This window comes from Pristiophorus japonicus, chromosome 1, assembly GCF_044704955.1.
Source record: "Pristiophorus japonicus isolate sPriJap1 chromosome 1, sPriJap1.hap1, whole genome shotgun sequence".
NCBI lineage: Eukaryota > Metazoa > Chordata > Chondrichthyes > Pristiophoridae > Pristiophorus > Pristiophorus japonicus.
In genome coordinates this window covers 232,786,187-232,810,652 of record NC_091977.1, presented here as the reverse complement: position 1 = coordinate 232,810,652, position 24,466 = coordinate 232,786,187, and the positions used below count along the sequence as shown (strand labels likewise).

Below are 24,466 nucleotides of genomic sequence, written 5' to 3'. Positions count from 1 at the left end.
CCTTGATTATCAATTATTGGAAAGCTTTTAGTGTCTTCTATCATGAAGACCGATACAAAATATTTGTTCATTCAAAGTCTCCGCCATTTCCCTGTTTCCCATTATTAATTCCACAGTCTCATCCACACGTTTACTTTAGCTGCTCACTTCCTTTTTATATACTTGGAGAAGCTATTACTGTCTGCTTATATATATATATCTTGCTAGTTTACTCTCATAAGCTATCTTCTCTCTTTTTAGCATTTTTTAAGTCTTTTGCTGGTTTCTAAAGGTTTCTCAATCTTCTGGCCTTCCACTGTTCTTTGCAACATTGTATGCCTTTTTTTTCAATTTGATACCATCCTTTACTTCCTTAGTTAGCCACGGATGGTTCATCCTTAGCTCAGAGTCTTTCTTTCTCACTGGAATATATCTTTCCTGAGAGTTATGAAATATTTCCTTAAATGTTTGCCACTGCTTTTCTACAGTCTTACCTTTTAATCTATTTTCCCAGTCCACTTTAACCAACTCTGCCTTCATACCTTTGTAATTACCTTTATTTAAGTTCAGGACACTAGTTTGAGACCTAGCTTTCTCACCCTCAAACTGAATTTGAAATTCTACCATGCTATGATCACTCTTCCCAAGAGGATCCTTCACTACGAGATCATTAATTAATCCAGATTCGTTACACATTACCAGATCTAAAATAGTCTGCTCCCTGGTTGATTCCACAATGTATTGTTCCAAGAAACCATCCCACATACACTCTATGAACTCTTCCTCCAGGCTACCTTTGCCAATTTGATTTGTCCAATCGATATGAAGATTAAAATCACCCATGGTTATTGCCATACCTTTCTTATAAGCATCTATTATTTCTTGGTTGATACTGTGTCCTACAGAGTAGCTACTGTTTGGGGGCCTATCAGTGACTTATTTCCCTTATTATTTCTTATTTCCACCAAACTGATTCTACATCTTGATCTTCTGAGCCAATATCATTTCTCACAACTGCATTGATCCCATCCCTTATTAACAGAGCTACCCCACCTCCTTTTCCTTTCTGCCTATCTGTCTCTTTCAACAGAAAATGTTCAGTAAGATTTAATTGTGAATTCCCATGTTGGAATCAGTTTTATCACTAACATAAATTATTGCAGGTATAACATTTAATATCTAACTTATAAATCTAGATGATTATGTTGACCTGCAGGAACAAGATTTATTCCAAAATCTGCTTTGTAAAAGCAGACCTTAAGATGCTTAATACAGTTCACCGAGTTATTTATAATTCTAGCAATTTTGTTCTCACCATACCTTTAGGTTGTAATTGCACCAGGAATTGCAGAGACAACCCAGGTGATTCGCCAAATAGCAGATTTCACTTTGATTTCAAGCAACCGGGATCCATTCACATGGCTTGACAGGTCTTGGCTTTCTACTCTTCCAACTGAGGTCTGTATTTTATGTAACAATTGAGGAGTATTATTTGTAATTTTATTGTTGACCCCTAGAGGACAGTCATTACTCATCCAACTGAGATTTACATGAAATATCCATAGGAGAGTTAACCACACCTAGTGGAGAGTGGCTGCTTGCTCCCTCTTGCTAATGCGACAGTAAGATCATTGCTCACCTGAAAATCGACCAAATTTATGCCAATATTAAAATTAACTATCAACAGAAAGAGAGATGTTTGCATTATTTTCTCCCTGTAGATCTTTTTACACATACAAAAGAACCTATAATATTGCATTTAGGTGAAAGAAACAAAAAAATCCAAGAAGCTAATAAAACACAAATGTATCAAATATTGAGCTCATTTTGAACAACTCATGCAAATTATTAGGGGGAAAAATTTATAGAATATACACACTCCTTCCAAACACTTTGTTGTGAGGGGGAGCTCTGCATCAATATATTCTTCTGTCAATGATGCAGATTTATAACTTTTTAGAACTCTCATGAACTTGTTCAGGATGATAGAAGGGCAGCAGAACGGGACTTCCATCTATAATATTGTTCTTGATATTATTCATCCTATACAAGCTCCAAAAGGACAAAGACGTATCATCCACCTCTGTTTTCTGTCTCTCGCCAATTACGTATCCTCGCTACCACTGCCCCTTTAATCCCATAGGGTTCAATTTTGCTAACCTGTCTATTACGTGGTACTTTATCAAACGCCTTTTCAAAGTCCATATACACAAGAGCAACCTCATCACTACCCTCATCAACCCTCTCTGTTACTTCAACTTTATTCCTAATCTCAATTGTCATTGTGTGGAATACTCAAGTGGAGAGGCGGCTTCTTGCTCAGGGATTGAGTGACGATCATTTACAAGAATTACTATTCTTGCACACTGCCAGTTTCAGAGCAACATTGGCAAATCCCTGGGGGTGGGTTGTCACTCACTCTTAGTCATGGACAGTGCAGGATATGCAAAGACCCAGTTCGGGAAAGGTGAGAAATAATTATTGTTAAAAGGGCGTGTTATCTCTTGTATGATCACAGTGAAATCTCTATTTTAATCAATAAAGGAGCCCAATAAGGTGAATTCCCAAGAAAAATTACTTTAGCAGTTATAACAGAAGAACATAAGAATTAGGAACAGGAGTAGGCCATCTAGCCCCTCGAGCCTGCTCCGCCATTCAACAACATCATGGCTGATCTGGCCATGGACTCAGCTCCACTTACCCGCCCGCTCCCCATAACCCTTAATTCCCTTATTGGTTAAAAATCTATCTATCTGTGATTTGAATACATTCAATGAGCTAGCCTCAACTGCTTCCTTGGGCAGAGAATTCCACAGATTCACAACCCTCTGGGAGAAGAAATTCCTTCTCAACTCGGTTTTAAATTGGCTCCCCCGTATTTTGAGGCTGCGCCCCCTAGTTCTAGTCTCCCTGACCAGTGGAAACAACCTCTCTGCCTCTATCTTGTCTATCCCTTTCATTATTTTAAATGTTTCTATAAGATCACCTCTCATCCTTCTGAACTCCAACGAGTAAAGACCCAGTCTACTCAATCTATCATCATAAGGTAACCCCCTCATCTCCGGAATCAGCCCAGTGAATCATCTCCAAAGCTTAAGAAAGGTGACCAAAACTGCACGCAGTACTCCAGGTGCGACCTCACCAATACCCTATACAGTTGCAGCAGGACCTCCCTGCTTTTGTACTCCATCCCTCTCGCAATGAAAGCCAACATTCCATTCGCCTTCCTGATTACCTGCTGCATCTGCAAACTAACTCTTTGGAATTCATGCACAAAGACCCCCAGGTCCCTCTGCACCGCAGCATGTTGTAATTTCTCCCCATTCAAATAATATTCCCTTTTACTGTTTTTTTTTCCAAGGTGGATGACCTCACATTTTCCAACATTGTAATCCATCTGCCAAACCTTAGCCCATTCGCTTAACCTATCTAAATCTCTTTGCAGCCTCTCTGTGTCCTCTACACAATCTGCTTTCCCACTAATCTTTGTGTCATCTGCAAATTTTGTGACACTACACTCTGTCCCCTCTTCCAGGTCATCTATGTATATTGTAAACAGTTGTGGTCCCAGCACCGATCCCTGTGGCACACCACTAACCACCGATTTCCAACCCGAAAAGGATCCATTTATCCCGACTCTCTACTTTCTGTTAGCTAGCCAATTCTCTATCCATACTAATACATTTCCTCTGACTCCGTGTACCTTTATCTTCTGCAGTAACCTTTTGTATGGCACCTAATCGAATGCCTTTTGGAAATCTAAATACACCACATCCATTGGTACACCTCTATCCACCATGCTCGTTATATCCTCAAAGAATTCCAGTAAATTAGTTAAACATGATTTCCCCTTCATGAATCCATGCTGTGTCTGCTTGATTGCACTATTCCTATCTAGATGTCCCGCTATTTCTTCCTTAATGATAGTTTCAAGCATTTTCCCCACTACAGATGTTAAACTAACCAGCCTATAGTTACCTGCCTTTTGTCTGCCCCCTTTTTTAAACAGAGGCGTTACATTAGCTGCTTTCCAATCCGATGGTACCTCCCCAGAGTCCAGAGAATTTTGGTAGATTATAACGAATGCATCTGCTATAACTCCCGCCATCTCTTTTAATACCCTAGGATGCATTTCATCAGGACCAGGGGACTTGTCTACCTTGAGTCCCATTAGCCTGTCCAGCACTACCCCCCTAGTGATAGTGATTATCTCAAGGTCCTCCCTTCCCACATTCCCGTGACCAGCAATTTTTGGCATGGTTTTTGTGTCTTCCACTGTGAAGACTGAAGCAAAATAATTGCTTAAGGTCTCAGCCATTTCCACATTTCCCATTATTAAATCCCCCTTCTCATCTTCTAAGGGACCAACATTTACTTTAGTCACTCTTTTCCGTTTTATATATCTGTAAAAGCTTTTACTATCTGTTAATTGTACTCCACATGTATATGGATCATGCTAACTGTTCAATCACAAGATAGTTCCTACAAATGTTGTCTTGTGATTTTGCATATTAGTGTTTGTCTTTGTGCTAACAATTTGATTGACTTTATATACTAAATGCATTTCTGTTATTATAGGACGAGAAACAGTTACTTGATTTCCCCAGTTTAAATTCACTGGTCGCACAATTAATGTTGAAAAAAGCTCCATCAATTTTATGGCTGCTGTCAGCAACTTTTAATGAACTGCAGGATGTCCTACCTGAGGTGCCAGGAAAAGTTCTTAAGGTCCAGCATTTATTTAGATTGGAATAAATTTAGTAATATACTAAGGTTAAAGGCCAGTTATAGACACAATGGCAGATGCAGGTATGGTAGATCAGTGGTTCTGTTACTGGATTAGCAATATAGAGGCCTGAACAAATAGAAACATAGAAACATAGAAAATAGGTGCAGGAGCAGGCCATTCAGCCCTTCTAGCCTGCACCGCCATTCAATGAGTTCATAGCTGAACATGAAACTTCAGTACCCCCTTCCTGCTTTCACGCCATACCCCTTGATCCCCCGAGTAGTAAGGACTTCATCTAACTCCCTTTTGAATATATTTAGTGAATTGGCCTCAACTACTTTCTGTGGTAGAGAATTCCACAGGTTCACCACTCTCTGGGTGAAGAAGTTTCTCCTCATCTCGGTCCTAAATGGCTTACCCCTTATCCTTAGACTGTGACCCCTGGTTCTGGACTTCCCCAACATTGGGAACATTCTTCCTGCATCCAACCTGTCCAAACCCGTCAGAATTTTAAACGTTTCTAGGAGGTCCCCTCTCACTCTTCTGAACTCCAGTGAATACAAGCCCAGTTGATCCAGTCTTTCTTGATAGGTCAGTCCCACCATCCCGGGAATCAGTCTGGTGAATCTTCGCTGCACTCCCTCAATAGCAAGAATGTCCTTCCTCAAGTTAGGAGACCAAAACTGTACACAATACTCCAGGTGTGGCCTCACCAAGGCCCTGTACAACTGTAGCAACACCTCCCTGCCCCTGTACTCAAATCCCCTCGCTATGAAGGCCAACATGCCATTTGCTTTCTTAACCGCCTGCTGTATCTGCATGCCAACCTTCAATGACTGATGTACCATGACACCCAGGTCTCGTTGCACCTTCCCTTTTCCTAATCTGTCACCATTCAGATAATAGTCTGTCTTTCTGTTTTTACCACCAAAGTGGATAACCTCACATTTATCCACATTATACTTCATCTGCCATGCATTTGCCCACTCACCTAACCTATCCAAGTCACTCTGCAGCCTCATAGCATCCTCCTCGCAGCTCACACTGCCACCCAACTTAGTGTCATCCGCAAATTTGGAGATACTACATTTAATCCCCTCGTCTAAATCATTAATGTACAATGTAAACAGCTGGGGCCCCAGCACAGAACCCTGCGGTACCCCACTAGTCACTGCCTGCCATTCCGAAAAGTATCCATTTACTCCTACTCTTTGCTTCCTGTCTGCCAACCAGTTCTCAATCCACGTCAGCACACTACCCCCAATCCCATGTGCTTTAACTTTGCACATTAATCTCCTGTGTGGGACCTTGTCGAAAGCCTTCTGAAAGTCCAAATATACCACATCAACTGGTACTCCTTTGTCCACTTTATTGGAAACATCCTCAAAAAATTCCAGAAGATTTGTCAAGCATGATCTCCCTTTCACAAATCCATGCTGACTTGGACCTATCATGTCACCATTTTCCAAATGCGCTGCTATGACATCCTTAATAATTGATTCCATCATTTTACCCACTACTGAGGTCAGGCTGACCGGTCTATAATTCCCTGCTTTCTCTCTCCCTCCTTTTTTAAAAAGTGGGGTTACATTGGCTACCCTCCACTCGATAGGAACTGATCCAGAGTCAATGGAATGTTGGAAAATGACTGTCAATGCATCCGCTATTTCCAAGGCCACCTCCTTAAGTACTCTGGGATGCAGTCCATCAGGCCCTGGGGATTTATCGGCCTTCAATCCCATCAATTTCCCCAACACAATTTCCTGACTAATGAAGATTTCCCTCAGTTCCTCCTCCTTACTAGACCCTCTGACCACTTTTATATCCGGAAGGTTGTTTGTGTCCTCCTTAGTGAATACTGAACCAAAGTACTTGTTCCATTGGTCTGCCATTTCTTTGTTCCCCGTTATGACTTCCCCTGATTCTGACTGCAGGGGACCTACGTTTGTCTTTACTAACCTTTTTCTCTTTACATACCTATAGAAACTTTTGCAATCCGCCTTAATGTTCCCTGCAAGCTTCTTCTCGTACTCCATTTTCCCTGCCCTAATCAAACCCTTTGTCCTCCTCTGCTGAGTTCTAAATTTCTCCCAGTCCCCAAGTTCGCTGCTATTTCTGGCCAATTTGTATGCCATTTCCTTGGCTTTAATACTATCCCTGATTTCCCTAGATAGCCACGGTTGAGCCACCTTTCCTTTTTTATTTTTACGCCAGACAGGAATGTACAATTGTTGTAATTCATCCATGCGGTCTCTAAATGTCTGCCATTGCCCATCCACAGTCAACCCCTTAAGTATCATTAGCCAATCTATCTTAGCCAATTCATGCCTCATACCTTCAAAGTTACCCTTCTTTAAGTTCTGGACCATGGTCTCTGAATTAACTGTTTCATTCTCCATCCTAATGCAGAATTCCACCATATTATGGTCACTCTTCCCCAAGGGGCCTCGCACAATGAGATTGCTAATTAATCCTCTCTCATTACACAACACCCAGTCGAAGATGGCCTCCCCCCTAGTTGGTTCCTCGACATATTGGTCTAGAAAACCATCCCTTATGCACTCCAGGAAATCCTCCTCCACCGTATTGCTTCCAGTTTGGCTAGCCCAATCTATGTGCATATTAAAGTCACCCATTATAACTGCTGCACCTTTATTGCATGCACTCCTAATTTCCTGTTTGATGCCCTCCCCAACATCACTACTACTGTTTGGAGGTCTGTACACAACTCCCACTAACGATTTTTGCCCTTTAGTGTTCTGCAGCTCTACCCATATCGATTCCACATCATCCAAGCTAATGTCTTTCCTAACTATTGCATTAATCTCCTCTTTAACCAGCAATGCTACCCCACCTCCTTTTCCTTTTATTCTATCCTTCCTGAATGTTGAATACCCCAGGATGTTGAGTTCCCAGCCCTGATCATCCTGGAGCCACGTCTCCGTAATCCCAATCACATCATATTTGTTAACATCTATTTGCACAGTTAATTCACCCAACTTATTGCGGATACTCCTTGCATTAAGACACAAAGCCTTCAGGCTTGCTTTTTTAACACCCTTTGTCCTTCTAGAATTTTGCTGTACAGTGGCCCTTTTTGTTCTTTGCCTTGGGTTTCTCTGCCCTCCACTTTTCCTCATCTCCTTTCTGTCTTTTGCTTTTGCCTCCTTTTTGTCTCCCTCTGTCTCCCTGCATAGGTTCCCATCCCCCTGCAATATTAGTTTAACTCCTCCCCAACAGCACTAGCAAACACTCCCCTTAGGACATTGGTTCCGGTCCTGCCCGGAATGATCTGGATATATGAATTCAAATCCCACCATGGCAGCTGGGGAATTTAAATTCAGTTAATTAAATAATTATAGAATTCTTTTTTAAAAAGCTAGTATCAGTAATGGTGACCGTGAAACTATCGGATTGTCGTAAAAACCCATCCGGTTCACTAATGTCCTTTAGGGAAGGAAATCTGCCACCTTTACCTATATGTGACTCCAGACCCACAGCAATGTGGTTGACTCTTAACTGCCCTCTGAAATGGCCTAGCAAGCCACTCAGTTGTAACAAACTGCTACGAAAAACAATGATGTGAATAAAACCGGACAGACCACTGAGCATCAACCTAGTCACTGGCTTCATACATGACAGAAGCTCACCCAGCCCAGTCGACCCTGCAATGTCCTCCTCACTAATATCTGGGGACTTGTGCCAAAGTTGGGAGAGCTATCCCACAGACTAGTCAAGCAACAGCCTGACATAACATACTCACAGAATCATACCTTTTAGCCAACATCCCAGACTCATCTATCACCAGATGGCGGCACAGTCCCTGGGAGTCTGCAACATTGACTCCGGACCCCGTGAAGTCTCATGGCTTCAGGTCAAGCATGGACAAGGAAACCTCCTGCTGATTACCACTTACTGCTCTCCCTCAGCTGATGAATCAGTACTACTCCATGTTGAACACTACTTAGAAGAAGCACTGAGGGTAGCAAGGGAACAGAATGTACTGTGGATGGGGGACGTCAATGTCCATCGCCAAGAGTGGCTCAGTAGCACCACTACCGACCGAACTGTCCAAGTTCTGAAGATCACCATTGACCAGAAACTTAACTGGACCAGCCACATAAATACTGTGGCCACAAGAGCAGGACAGAGGCTGGGCATTATGCAGTGAGTATCTCACCTCCTGACTCCCCAAAGCCTTTCCACCATCTACAAGGCACAAGTCACGAGTGTGATGGAATACTCTCCACTTGCCTGGATGAATGAAGTTCCAACAACACTCAGGAAGCTCGACACTATCCAGGACAAAGCAGCCCGTTTGATTGGCACCCCACACATCATCTTAAACATTCACTCCCTCCACCACTGGCGCACTATGGCTGCAGGGTGTACCATCTACAAGATGCACTGCAGAAACTCTCCAAGGCTTCTTCGACAGCACCTCCCAAACCTGCGACCTCTACCACCAGTAGGTGCCTGGGAACATCACCATCTCTCAAGTTCCCTTCCAAGTCACATATCCTGACTTGAAAATATACTGCCGTTCTAGCATCGTCGTTGGGTCAAAATCCTGGCATTCCCTCCCTAACAGCACCTTCACCATATGGACTGCATCGGTTCAAGAAGGCGGCTCACCACCATCTTCCCGGGCAATTAGGCGGGGGCATTAAATGCTGGCCTTGCCAGCGACACCCACATCCCGTGCATCCATTTTTTTTTAAATGCACTGGAGCACATTACACCGAATTGGGCTCTAACGATATCGGAATAATAGTATAGTGTTGTATCTTTCTTCATTTATAGTTACTTGTTTTGAAAAAACACAAGTTGAATTGTGAAGCAAACTGATAGGGGGTGATTTTAACCCTACTTGCTCAGCACAAACCTGGCGAGTGGGATCGCAGCATCTGCGATTTTAACCTGCCCATCTGAGCAGGCAGCAAGGACACACGCCTGGAGCCAAAGCTTATGCATGTTGCGGCCCAATGACATCATTGAGACTCGACTAATTTTAACTCCAGCTGAGCAGGGAATCAACCTGGAGTTAAAATCTGGGCCATTATGTCATCTGTGTTGTTTTGACAGTTAGAAAAGATCAATACTAATGACGTGTGAGACAGTGATTCTAATTTCTAACACGGATGGGACAGAAGTGGAGAGAAAGTGATAGAAAGGCAGATAAGCAGTTTGCTTCTTCATTCTAATTTTTTTTTGAAAGGTTGTATTTTGGAAGCAAATGAAACATCTTTGAAGGAAACAGATGGGTGATGGGGAGGCAGTAAACTTGGATGAGGCTGAATGGGACTGTGGCCTCTCCACCCAATCTTGGGGGAGTGAGTAGAAGTAGAGAGGGAGTAGATAGAAAATAAGGGTGAGGTAAGTAACCGTGGAGCAATGGGTAGGGCAGGCTATGGTGGTTAAACAGCTAGTTCAAAGGGAAAGAGGTAAGGATAGTGTTGGGAGTGAGGGAATGAAAGGAAGTGGCAGGGGAGTGTGAAAGTGAAGGGATGGGGGTTTGAGGGGTGAGGTAGCATGAGTAATTTTGTGGGGAGCCTCAAAAACTCAAGAAGGGAGTCGCAGAGACGCACATTTTCCCCACAACCTCCACCTCCGCTGTTAATGGCACCTTTTGCCACCACATCACTCACCTGAAAGAAATAAACAGAGGCTCTGAAATTCCAGGGGATTCTTTAAATCTCCCATCATAACTCCAGTGGAAAACTAGTGTAACCCCCTGAGAAACAGCTGAACACTGCCAGTTACACAAGTTTTCTGGGGATTCCATCCGTCTCCTGCCAAAGTTACAGCAGGAAACTGGTAGAATTTCTTTGGAATTTCAGGTCCCAAGAGAGAGGACAAAAAGAAGATTTATGGGGAGAGAAGCCGATAAGGAAGAGCGAGAGAAACAGCTACACAAAGACAACGCGTCAAGTAAGAGAGTGACTATATTCTCCGATCACGAGCTTATTGTGGATGATTGTATTAACATTCTGGCTTTGACTCAAATCAGGCTCACAGGTGGTCATACCAAAGCCTCCCTATCTAGCTATATGTTCTATTACCATCCCTCCTCAAACCACTGCAGTGGCATTGTAGCCCTTATCACTAACTCACACCTTGGTCGCTTCCCCCACTTCTCTGGCATCTTCTCCTTTTGAGCACCTCACCTTGTTCCACATCTCACTTCCCATTTAAAATTTTTGTTGTCCACTGTCCTCCATCCAGAGTTTCTCCCTGAGATATTCTTCCTTTCTTCCCTCAGCTTCTGCACTAAGCCGCTCCTCATCTTCATCATTTCAATCGCTATCTCAGATTCCCTTGCCCTCTTCCCACTCAATGTACTGCCTTTGTGTCCCCTTACGGCTAAAAGGATCAAGGGGTATGGAGAGAAAGCAGGAAAGGGGTACTGAGATGAATGATCAGCCATGATCTTATTGAATGGCGGTGCAGGCTCGAAGGGTCGAATGGCCTACTCCTGCACCTATTTTCTATGTTTCTATGTTTCTAAACCTCTCCCTTCCTATAAACTCTCCAATCCATATTCATAGTCACCCCCTCGACATCTCCTGTAGCCTCTCTGCTCCAAGTGGCCTTGATCAGTGTTAAATTTGCCTATATTGCTGGGTTTAGCACATTTGCATAAAATGGACAAGCACCAGGCATGATTAACAATAATAACCTGAATTTATATAATTCCTTTAAACATAGAAAAGTATCCAAAGTGCTTCACATAGACGTAAGGAAATAATGGATGCAAAGCCAAAAGATATTAGGAGGGGTGGACAAAAACATGGCCAAGGTGGTGGGCTCGAAGGAGGGTCTTAAAGGAAGAGAGTGAAGTGGAGAAGCAGCGGGCTTGAGGAGGGATTTCTAGATGTGTGCAGCCTAGGCAGCTGAATCACGAACACCAATAGTGGACAAAGGGAGGGAAGAATGCCCAAGAGGCCAAAGTCAGAGTGACAGAGGATTGGTTATAGTGCTGCAGGAACTTCAGGAGGTAAAGGAGAAGGTCTTGGAGGGATTTAAACACAAATGCGAATTTTAAATCTGAGACATTGGATGACCGGGAACCAATGTAGGTCAGCTAGATGGGTGATCAACAAGTGAGACTTGGCACAGGATAGTAGAGTTTTTTATGCGCTGAAGTTTATGGAGGATGGAAGGTCAACCAGGAGAGCATTGGAGTAATTGAGACTGTAGGTGACACACGTAAGTACGAAGGTTTCAGCGGTAGATGGGATGGAAGCGAGTAATGTTACAGAAGTGGAATAAGGTGATCTTTGTGATGGAGAGGATATGGGGTCAGAAGCTCAACTTTGACGGTCAAACAAGAGGCCAAGATTGTGAACCGTCTGTTTCAGCCTTAGACGGTAGTTAGGGATGGGTTGGGGTTGGCAGGTGGTGTACAGCAACACAAAGAGACAGATGCTGAGTCTTCAATACAACCTGCTGAAGGAGGATATGGAGCTTCTTTTTCAGGCTTTTAACAATGTCCATGCTAGATTGCAGTCTGGCAATGCCATTTTGCATAATATTACGTAGTTGAATTGGCACAATTGTCAAAGAGAATGAGCTCTGTATTCACCATTCTGGTGTAAAACCAGCAAATATCTTCTATATTACTGTATAGAATTGCCTTTCAGAAGTCTCAATTTATTTCAAGGTCTTCCAGAGCAGGCCTCCAGCTAGAGTGCTATTATTCCAATGCCAGGTCCTCCCAAAGCTCATCGCCAGTGCTGTGTAAACTTGAATAGAACAAAATGACAGAAAAATAATTTTGCTTGTATTGATTTTAGTCTGAAAATGTAGATTAAGGCCTAATCCAGTATGATTTATACCACCAAAGGAGAATAACATGTAACAGTTTGAAATTTACAGTATTATATGTTAATTATATTACCCCTACCCATAATAATTGGCCGAATTTATGTTTTTATTCTACCAGTGTAAAATATTTACTGATATGTTAAACATATGTTGGAATATGCTAACTTGTATTAATACCATCCAAAGTAGTCTTTATGTCTAGACTGCCATTTTCTGTATGAGAGCAAATCATCCAAAAGAACTATTGTAAACCACACGTGCTACTTTCTTTCCTGCTAGCATTTTCTTTTACTTTTTTGTGATGCTATAATTGGTAGATTTTTGAAAATATCATTACAACATTTTTTTAAACTGTCAACAGACAATTTAAAGACAACTTTGCAAGTGTTTGGAATCAGGTGACAGACCACTTGGGTCTATGTTGTGATTAAGATGTTCCCTAAGTTTCCATTGTATATTTTAATTCTCTTGAAACTCACTTATTCTTCATATGAAAATTGTTGTTCTAGCTTTTCAGTGAGATTACTGCATTGCATAGGCTTAGCTCATCTCAGGAATCAAGAAAATCGCAAGAGGAATTGCCTTCTGAAAATGCTGTGTTAAGCTTCACATCTCCCATGTCTGAAATGGATGACCATCAGCTCTACCCAGACTATGAAATATTGAGGAGTATTCACTCTACCAAAGATAGACCTGAAGAATCAGAAGGTCTGGAAATGACTAATGTTCATAGACCAAGGGATCTATGGGAGTCTGGGAACGTTTTCTCAAATGCACAACCTCAGAATTTCAGACCAGTTTTTGAAGCCAGGGCTGCTACCCTTTCACCATGCTACCAGTTGAATAATCACAAGCAATCAAAAGTGAGGCAAATGGCAGAAAATCTGATAAATGAGAAAGATGCTCTACCTCACTGTCTTGAAGGTTCTGGTTATAATGTTGAAGTGCAATATCAGGACACTACAGGCTCTGGGAACACTGTTCCCATTGTAAATTCTCACCAAATAGAACCACTGAGCAACAAGTTGTTTGATCATTTGAGTCATTCAGTATTAAAGAATAGCTCAGATCTTGGGGAAACTGACATTTATTTTGAAAAGAGCAAAATGCCTTCAGTGGAACAATTTTACTTGGGTGAGCACACCTCCACTGCAGGACATAAGTATCAAAAAAGAGCAAAAGAGGCGATGGGCATCAAAGCAAGCAGTAACACACAATATGACTTATTCACTCAGCAATGTGTGGATGTTCTTAACTGTGAGTTGAGAGACGAGGCCCATGACCTTACAACAATGCAGAAGGAATTGGTCGAGACACATCACCCAGTACTTTCTCATCAGGTTTTTCCAGCCTTATCTGGAAAACATTTGGATGATTCAATTTATCCTTTCAGTGAACCTCTCTGTCACCAACGTAATAAAGCTGTAGGGACTAATCATGAACAGATGGCATATGTTAAATCTAAATTTACAGATTATGACTCACTTAATAGTGAGTATACATGTGTTGACACGGCTGACATTTGTCGTAGTGCTTATTTTCCCCTTACGGCAACTGACTTCTGCAGTGAAATTGTAGAAGCACCGGCCTTCAATCATGAATCAATTAGGAGAAAAGGACAGAAAAGACAACATGCTGGGACTAAAGTGAATGAGTGGATAAGGTCACCTTCAACCAGCATAGATGAATCTTTATCTGATACAACAGCATTTTATACATATTCAGCAACTTCATTAGGTAAGTACTAAATGTGTTTGTCTTATTGTAACTGTGTGCCTGTTTATCTCACATTTTAACTCTGTCTTCACCTCTTTCTGTTTTGTCATTTTTTCCTCAGTAACTGGAACTTCTAATGTTTAATAAGGTTTTAAACCAAATAAAAACATCAGAAAATATGTATTCCACAGGTGTAATTCCCACTGAGCCTATTGGAGCTAATTTGTGATATGGGTTAGCTTAAGAATATACACCATCCCACCCCAAACGGTTCAACATAAACTGGGATGGCCGGAAGTGGCCATGTGCAGGAACCAGTCATAAGACTCTGAATTCAGTGTTTGCAGACAGTTCCTAGAAATGTAGCAACCAGTGCTGGCAGACCCAGGACCCTCCTCTCGTTGCTGATAGACATCAGGAATCCATTAATGAGCAAAACTCAACATTTTACCCCTTCCCAGTTCTGCCAAGCCTCCGGTTCTTTGTCCATAATTCTGACAAAGCCCAAGTTCCCCTTTCATAGTGATGGCAGACCAAAGGACCACCCCCATGCTGCCAAATCTCAGCCGATCCACCATAATGCTCCAGGATCACCCCGGAGCTATCGAAGCCCAGGACTGTCCTGTAGTGGTCTTATGCAGGGCAGCTTTTAAAAATGCACCTAAGTAACTTAAAGCTGACTTCTGATCATGGCCAGGAACGGATGATGGCCTCAGGATACCTGCCTCTTGCAGTGGCACATTTCCTCCCTGTTCTCCGCCCCCACCCTACTCCTATCCCTGATCTCCAAGCCAATCCCACTGTACGGAAATCTGCATTCCTAGCCATGATCTTCAAGTTGCTTAAGTACATTTTTTAAAACTGTTCTACTCGGCTTGAAATAAAAAGAGAAAATGCTGGAAATGCTCAGCAGGCCAGGCAGCATCTGTGGAGAGAGAAATAGGGTTAACGTTTTAGGTCGATGACCTTCCTGTTCAGCTTGGTTCAGTTGTCCATGCCCTGTTGAGTCAGAAGATTGTAGGTTCCAGCCCCACTGCAGATTTGAGCATATGGTTTAGGATGACACTTGCAATGCTGAGGGAGTTTGTCTTGTTGGAGGTGCTATCTTTCCATTAAACAGTATAGTCACGCTCTGTCTGCCAGCTCAGGTGAAACCTTTTGAAGAGGAGAAGGGAGTTGGCATGCCTAACATTCCATCTTCATCAAATACCACCATGACCCAGGGCAGCAGGACTGGAGTGTGATTCTTGCTGGGGAGGGAGGGGGGTGTTGGAGAGACACAATCTGCGGGTTTCTACTTCATTGAAGATGCTTCTTAGGTCAGCCGCTGTAACATGGGGGTGTGTCTGGAAGCGTTCTTGAGCTACCCCAGGCGGTTCACCTAGCACAAACCTAATAAGACAAGTGGCATATATCTGCTGAGAGCAGACATAGGTTCTGTTGTGGGCCTACTGAATTACCCAAGAGTCATCTGTTCCCTAAGGAGAATTTTAAAAATTGTGGCCAATTTACTTCAGCTTGATTTGAGCCTAGAGTGACCCCTCTCAGAGCAGGAGGGTGCTGCTCTGGGTTTCAGCTGCTCAGTGGGGTGGATACCTCTAGTACATGCTACAGGTATAAGCACCTGCCTCACTGCCCCAACTATTCTAATGATCCCCTCCCCCGGATATGGGACAGGGTCAGGCCTGCCATAGTTCCATCACACTGAATGAGTTTGTCAGTTATCTGGCATTCCTTTTGCTCTTTTCTGAGTCTTAGCTGTGTGTAAATTGGCTGGCATGTTTGCCTACATAACAACAGTAACTGCATCATGTTACGTTTAGAATAACTCCACAAGGCTGTACATTTTAAGCTCAAACTGTTGTGACGGTCTCTATTGTAACTCCCAAGTGAGGAGGCAGCATGGTAGACTGCCTTTTATACCTTCTTGCCAGGGTGTGCAGGTGACCCTTGAGTCTCCCACAGGTGCGCCCCCTGGTGGCAAGTCTTACACATTGGTAATGTTTACATTCATAACATTATTCCCCCCCAAAGTCTTATCTACAAGTTATTTACAAGTTGAGGCGATCCGGGGCTCTGCGTTCCCGGGTTGATCACCTGAGTTGAAGTCCTGGCATGGGTGAGTCGGTCAGATCATTGCTGCACTGCGGTGTGGCTGGTCTGATCAGATTGTCGGGCATGGTGGGTTCATCCTCGTGGTTGACCGCGAGGTCGATTGCTGGTTGGGTGTGTGTGGGTAGATCAATGATGGTAATGTCCTCTTCAAACTGTTCTTGGTTGTCAGTGAACTGCAGTTTGGTCTGATCCAAGTGCTTTCTGCACGTTTGTCCGTTCAAAAGTTTGACAACAAATACTCTATTCCCCTCCTTGGCTAACACAGTGCCAGCAACCCATTTGGGATCACAACCATAATTAAGAACAAACACAGGGTCATTAACTTCAATGTCGCATGATACAGCCGCGCAATTGGGGTACATGTTATGCCGGTGACGCCGGGTTTCTACATGATCATCGAGAGCCTGGTTTTGAGTGCTTTATTCATTAGCAATTCTGCAGGGGAAAGCAAGTGGGGTCGCGTGCGGTAGCTGAGCAGAATCCGTGATAACCGGGTCTACAGGGAACGGTCCGTCACATGTTTCAAGCTCTGCTTGATGGTTTGGACTGCCCGTTCTGCTTGACCATTGGATGCGGGCTTAAACGGCGCAGACCTGACATGCTTGATGCCATTGCGAGTCGTGAACTCTTTGAATTCCGAGTTGGTGAAGCATGGTCCATTGTCACTAACAAGGACGTCGGGCAAACCATAGGTGGCGAACATGGCCCGGAGTCTTTCAATGGTGGCAGTGGACGTACATGACGACATTATTATACATTCAATCCATTTAGAGTAAGCGTCCACTGCTGCTAGGAACATTGTTCCTAGAAAGGGGCCAGCGAAATCTATGTGGGCCCTTGACCACGGTTTGGAGGGCCATGACCACAGACTCAGTGGGGCCTCCCTTGGTGCATTGCTCAACTGTGAGCAAGTGTTGCATTGGTGTACGCATGACTCCAATTCCGAGTCAATGCTGAGCCACCAAACATGCGACCTGGCGATAGCCTTCATCATGACTATGCCTGGGTGGGTACTGTGAAGGTCGTGTATAAATGTTTCCCTGCATTTTATTGGCAAAATTACATGATTCCCCCATAGGAGGCAGTCTGAATGGATCGACATTCCGTGCTTACATCGGTGGAACCGCTTAATTTCGTCTTGCACTTCCCCTGGGACCGCCGACCAGCTCCCATTGAGGACACAGCTTTATACTAGTGATAGCACCAGGTACTGGCTAGTCCTGGGTGACCCCTTGCTCTCAAGGAGCAAGTCTGCGGGTTGCACCATTTCCACCCCGGTGGTGGGAATGGTAGCTGACTGAGGACATCCGCACAGTTCACAGTGCCTGGTCTGTGGCAGATTCTATAATCATACGCAGATAACGTTAGTGCCCATCTTTGGATGCGGGACAAAGCATTGGTGTTAATATCTTTGCTTTCTGAGAACATCAAAATGAGCAGCTTGTGGTCGGTTTCGAGCTCGAACCGGAGTCCAAATAGATATTGGTGCATTTTCTTAACCCCGTATACGCATGCTAATGCTTCTTTCTCAACCATACTGTAGGCTCTTTCAGCCTTAGATAAACTTCTGGATGCACATGCAACCGGTTGCAGTTTGCCTGACACATTGGCTTGCTGTAACACACAACCGACCCCGTACGAAGATGCATCACAAGCTAGTACTAAACATTTACATGGGTCATACAATACAAATAGCTTGTTAGAACATAGCAGGTTTCTGGCCTTGTTACAGGCTGTCTCTTGCGATTTACCCCAAATCCATTGTCACCCTTGCGTAGCAATACATGCAATGGTTCCAGCAAAGTGCTCAACCCCGGTAGAAAGTTACCAAAATAGTTGAGTCGTCCCAGGAACGAATGCAGCTCCGTCACATTCTGTGGCCTGGGTGCATTCTTGATGGCCTCCGTCTTGGAGTCCGTGGGTCTGATGCCGTCCGCCGTAATCTTTCTGTCCAGGAATTCGACCTCTGGCGCCAGGAAAACACACTTGGAGCGTTTCAGCCTGAGTCCCACTCTGTCCAGTCGCTTGAGAACCTCTTCCAGGTTGTGCAAGTGTTCGGTGGTGTTGCAGCCAGTGATCAGGATGTCGTATTGGAACACCACGGTGCGCGGAACCGATTTCAGCAGACTCTCCATGTTCCTCTGGAAGATGGCCGCTGCCGAGCGAATCCCAAAGGGACATCTGTGGTATATGAACAGTGTTGATGCACGTCAATTTTTTTGAAGGTTCAACCAGTTCCTGTGTCATGTAAACAGAGGTTAGATCCAGCTTGGTGAACAACTTCCCCCCTTCTAGTGTTGCAAACAGGTCATCTGCTTTGAGTAGTGGGTACTGGTCCTGTAACGAGACTCGGTTGATCGTTACCTTGTAGTCCCCGCAGATTCTGACTGTCCCGTCGCTCTTTAACACCGGAACAGTTGGACTGGCCCACTCGTTGAACTCGACTGGCGCTATGATCCCCTCTCGTTGAAGTCTGACCAGCTCGATCTCGACTTTCTCTCGCATCATGTATGGAACTGTTCGGGGCTTGTGATGAACGGGTCATGCATCAGGGACTAGATGGATCTGCACTTTGGCACTTGTGAAGTTGCCAATGCCTGGCTCGAATAACGATGGGAATTTGTTTAGCACTTTGGCACACGAGGCGTCATCCTCCGAAAACAGTGCTTTGATGTTGTCCCAGTTCCATCGGATCTTTCCTAGCCAGCTTCTGCCGAACAGCATTGGGCCATCGCCTGGTACAATCCATAGTGGTAAATCATGCACAGCTCCATTGTACGATACCTTCACTGCCGCACTGCCAATGACTGGTATGAGCTCTTTGGTGTAAGTGCGCAGCTTGGTGTGGATCGGGCTTAGTTTTGGCCTTTGAGCCTTGTTGCTCCAGTTTCTCAAAAGCCTTCTGGCTCATAATTCACTGACTTGCCCCCATGTCCAATTCCATGGAAACTGGAATGCCGTTTAATTTGACTTTTAGCATTATCGGAGGGCTTTTGGTGGTGAAGGTGTGCACCCCATACACTTGCTCTTCAGCCTCAGGTTGAGTTGCCTCCCTTACTTGTTCAGCGTGATCCGCACCAGATCGGTTATCTTCTGCCGACTCTGCTACGTGGTGAGTCGCAGCACATCTGCATATTCGCCGGAGGTGCCCCATTGTTCTACAACCCTTTCACACGTAGTGCTTGAATCGACATTGATGGGCTCGATGATTACGCCCGCAGCATCAACATGGTGCTAATGGATTCGCATTCACGCCCCACGGCGGGCTCTGAGTCATCCTAGGTCTGGCCTTTGTGGGCGTGTAGGCCCTGCCATGTACAGTTCTGCCTGCTGAAGGCGTTATTTTATGCACAGTACTTGCTGGTGAGTTCCGATGCTGCAATGATATCTGTTTAGTGTCATCGTTCGTGGACATAAAAGCCTGGGCTATCGTGATGGCCTTGCTTAGATCTAGGGATTCGACAGACAGCAGTTTGCAATGAATGACCTCATGGCCGATTCCAAGCATGAAAATGTCCCGCAACACTTCCCCCAAAAATCCAGCAAATACGCATGGTATATGCAAATATGCAAGTATGCAAGGCGTCTTAGGTCGGCGACATAGCTCGTCACGTCCTGGCCCTCGGAGCAGTGGTGCATATAAAAGCGATACCTGGCCATCAAGATGCTCTCCTTCGGCTTGAGGTGTTCCCGAACCAGTGTGCACAGCTCTTCATATGTCTTCTCCGTTGGTTTCATCGGTGCTAGCAGATTTTTGATGAAGCCATGTATCGTGGACCCGCAAACAGTGAGGAGAATCGCCCTGCACTTGATCGCGGTTTCTTCCTTTTCCAGCTCGTTTACCACAAAGTACTGGTCAAGACGCTCAATGAAGGCTTCCCAATCATCACCCTCAACAAATCTCTCAAGAATACCAACGGCAGCCATAACTGCCTGAAAGTTCGTGATCTGTTACTCATCGACAATTGTTACGTTTAGAATAACTCTACAAGGCTGTACATCTGAAGCTCAAACTGTTATGACCTTGGTCTCTTTATTGTAACTCCCAAGTGAGGAGGTAGCATGGTAGACTGCCTTTTATACCTTCTTGCCCAGAGTGAGCAGGTGACGCTTGGGTCTCCTACAGGTGCACCCCCTGGTGGCAAGTCTTACACATTGGTAATGTTTACATGCATAACACATCACACTGGCTGTGAAGCACATTGGGACTTCCTAAAGATGTGATATGACACAGAAACAGGTCATGCAGCCCAACAGGTCCATGTCGGGGTTTATGCACCACATGAGCCTCCACCCACCCCTCTTCATCTCACCCCATCAAAATATCCGTCTATTAGGTGTCAACTGTGGATCAGTCAGAAGGTTGTGGGTTCAAATCCTACTCCAGGGACTTGAGCACATAAATCTAGGCTGACACTCCAGTGCAATGCTGAGGGAGTGCTGCACTGTCGGAGGTGTCGTCTTTCGGATGATACATTAAACCAAGGCCCCGTCTGTCCTCTCAGGTGGATGTAAAAGATTCCATAGCCACTATTTCGAAGAAGAGCAGGGGAGTTATCTCAGGTGTCCTGGCCAGTATTTATCCCTCAATCAACATAACAGAAACAGTTTATCTGGTCATTATCACATTGCTGTTTGTGGGTGCTTGCTGTGCTTGATTAAAGATTCCATTATCTTTCCTATCACCAACATTAAACTAATTGGTCTGTAGTTCCCTGGGCTTGTTCTAGATGTATATACATGTGCAATTGCTTTCTTAAGTTCTTTCTTAAGTTTCTTAAGTTCAGCCATGAACTTATTGAATGGCGGTGCAGGCTCGAAGGGCCGAATGGCCTACTCCTGCACCTATTTTCTATGTTTCTATGTTTCTTAGCCAGTCCAATTCACAGTTGGGTTTACAGAGGTGAGATTTCCTTAATGGGTTCAAGGATTCACCATGCTAGCTCAGGAATCTCCTGACTGCCAATGGAAGACTTTTACTATTTTAAAGTTTCAGGAGAATGGAGAAGAATTCTCCTTCACAAATTTTGTTGCAAATGGGAAACGATCACAGTGAACTAACTTAAAAAAAAAAGGTGATGGTGGCTGCTTTTGACCCAGGGCAGAAAGTGTCAATGACTTCCCAATCTGCAAATTTCCTGACCAAATAACAATTAAATTCCAAGTAACTTGAGTATAAGTTTACTTACAGAATTATGACCTTCAGCATTTAAAAAAAGCCAGTCTGACCTATAAGTGGCCTGAGTATTCATTTCAAGAAATCAAAACAGTTAAAGGGACACACAAACCTACAATTTAACAGCATTACGTGGTATAATTCTCCTCGGCCTTTTGGCCCTCCGGCCTTTTGGCTAAGATCATGCGTAACTGACCTGACAGGGGAGTAACCATGACCAGAAAGTGGTTCTCCCTGGATCAGGAAGGTGGTTCTCCTATGCTTTTTGGAAATAGGAGGTGGGTGGGGGGCACACATCCACCTCCATGGCACGAACCTGGTATTGCAGTACTTCCAGGAACAGTGCTTTGGCTCTAGGCCTTTTGGCTAAGAGCATTGGCGCAGAGTGATCCTTGAATGGGCCCAAGGTGACCTCTGGCGTTTGTAATCTGACAAGATGATCTGACAAAGAATTGGAAAGATTGGCAACGAATAAATAAAAAATGTTTTTAAAAATTCTCCTTGGCCTTTTGGCTAAGATCAAGTGTAGTATCTGTTCTTATCAGTTTAATATCCCCTATGGGGACCTGATATTAAATTGTTTTTGGACAGGGGGCTGGAACAGGGGCTTGCCCCGTCCACTCCATGCACCGACCTGGTATTGCAATATTTCCAGGAACGATGCAACCTCGCCTCTTGGCCTTTTGGCCTAAGATCAAATATATTGGCGCAAAGTGATCTTTGGCGTTAGAGTTAATCTGGAAAGAAATTGGACATAAAAAAAAAAAATTCTCCTGTTATAAAACAGTGTACCCTCTGACTTACCGAGGGCAGAGCTACTGGAGATTTGCTAGTAATATATGAAAATTGACAGATCTACATATACTTCCTTGCTAATAGTAAAAGTTTTAATGAATATATTAAGAGTGTGACTAAGGGAGATGTGGGCTCATTAAAGACAGACGTAGGTAATATGGTAATAGATAACAAGGAAATGGCAGATTTATTAAACAAATACTTTGCAGCTGTTTTCACAGTAGAGGAAGAGGATAAAATACCAGTGTTAGAAGAGAAACTAAAAATAAATCAAGGGGAGGAACTTTATATTGTATTCACAGTAAGAAACATGTTAATAGAGAAATTAATGGGTCTTGGGATAGATAAATCTCCTGATGGTTTTCACCCCAGGTTATTAAAAGGAAGTAGGTCAGGAATTGCAAAAATGTTAGTTATAATCTTTCAAAGCTGTCTTGATTTAGGAATTGTTCCATTACACTGGAAAATTGCTAATGACACTGTATTGTTTAAGAAGGGTGGGAGAGAGAAACCAAAGAATTACAGGCCTGTCAGTTTAACATCAGTTGTGGGAAAGCTACTAGAATCAGTCAATAAGAATAGAGTGAATAAAGACGTGAGCAAATATGAGCTGATTGGAGGGCCAACGTGGCTTTGGTGAAGGAAAGTCAAGTCTAACTAATTTAGTTGAATGTTTTGAGGAGGTCACTAATAAAGTAGATAAAGGAATGTCTATGGATAATATCTAGTAGACTTCCAGAAGTCATTCAATAAGGTTTCATACAAAAGATTATTGCCAAAAATAATAGCACATGGAATTGGAGGTAGCTTGTTGACTTGTGTTTGAAATAGGTTGGGAGGTAGGAAACAGAGAGCGGGGATAAAGGGTATGTACTCAGATTTGGCAGGATGTGTTTCCAAGGGATTTATTCTGGTGCCTCAACTTTTCACCATATTTATTAATGACTTGGATGAAGGAATAGAGTTGTAAATCCAAGTTTGCAGATGACATGAAATTAGGAGGGACTGTAAGTAGTGCTGATAGGACCAGGAAGTTTTAAAGGGACATATAAATGAGTGGGCAAAACTATGGCAAATGGAGTTTAATGTGGGCAAGTGTGAGATCATCCACATTGGAGTATTTTCTAAATGGCGAGAATCTAGGAACTGGAGAGGAGCAAAGCAATTTGGGGGTCCAAGTACACATTATTTAAAGCTTGTGGACAGAGTACAAAACCCCTCCAAAAAGGCTAATGGAATATTGGCCTTTATATCAAGGGGATTGGAATACAAAGGGGAGGAAGTTATGCTTCAGTTGTATAGAGCCTTGGTCAGACCCCATCTGGAGTACTGTGTTCAGTTTTGGGAATCACCTCTCAGGAAGGACAATTCCAAGGATATCAAGACTTTGTTCATCTTCCATAGAAACAGAACGTTGGCTTAATCTATTAATAAGCAACATCTTGCTCAATGATCTGTTATATTTCTATGCTGCTATCATCTGGCAAGTAGAGAGACTTAGAGAGTTAAAAATTCATTTGACTGCTGTGGTGGTATCAAATGTCATGAACACACTGGATCAATGTAGGTCAAGTGATTGCACATGTATCCTGAAGTATTTGAGATTAATGCTTATGTTCTTGGAGAGTAATCAAAGGCTGGTATTTGTCTATTTTAAGTTTTTGCCAAGTATTGAGTTCAAAGTTTGAAAAATTAAATGAGAAAAGTAAGTTACATAATGCATTACTATTTACTCCTTAAATTGCCTACCAGTTTAAGTTACAAGGGCAGGAAGACCAGAACGTCTGTTTAACAGTGGTTAATGGCTTCCTTCATCAGCTGAGAATAGAACCTCTTGTGCCTTGTCTCAGCTGATCAAGGAACTCTGTTCCTCAAAATACACACATCGTCACCTTGAACTTTTAGCATGATGACTGTTTCTAAATTTTAGTAACACTGGTTTACAGACTTAATTGAGAGACAGCAAAACATGCATTTGAACATTTGAGATTAGGATTCAAACTCAGATCCTCAAAATAAAATCCCAACACCCCCCCCCCCCCCCACTAGAGATACTGGGCTGTCTTGTAAATACTGTACCAGATGTAAATTTTTAAGTCATACCTGTTAATGGGTTTGAACAATGGTAT

General features: G+C 43.5%; 1 protein-coding gene and 1 pseudogene across 9 annotated transcripts in view; both read left to right on the top strand.

The window, feature by feature from the left end:
- The window catches only part of LOC139269036 (protein shortage in chiasmata 1 ortholog), a 259,103-nt gene that overhangs the window by 231,017 nt on the left and 3,620 nt on the right, over positions 1-24,466 (top strand). For 8 of the 9 annotated variants that reach the window (XM_070888055.1, XM_070888020.1, XM_070888030.1 and 5 more), the window contains 3 exons: positions 1,306-1,437; positions 4,558-4,707; positions 13,045-14,272. In XM_070888055.1, coding sequence (XP_070744156.1) covers positions 1,306-1,437; positions 4,558-4,707; positions 13,045-14,272 — 1,510 coding nt within the window. The remainder of the gene's footprint in view (positions 1-1,305; positions 1,438-4,557; positions 4,708-13,044; positions 14,273-24,466) is intronic. The other variant, XM_070888013.1, reaches the window with a different exon arrangement.
- LOC139278731 (U2 spliceosomal RNA) lies at positions 22,036-22,213 on the top strand (annotated as a pseudogene).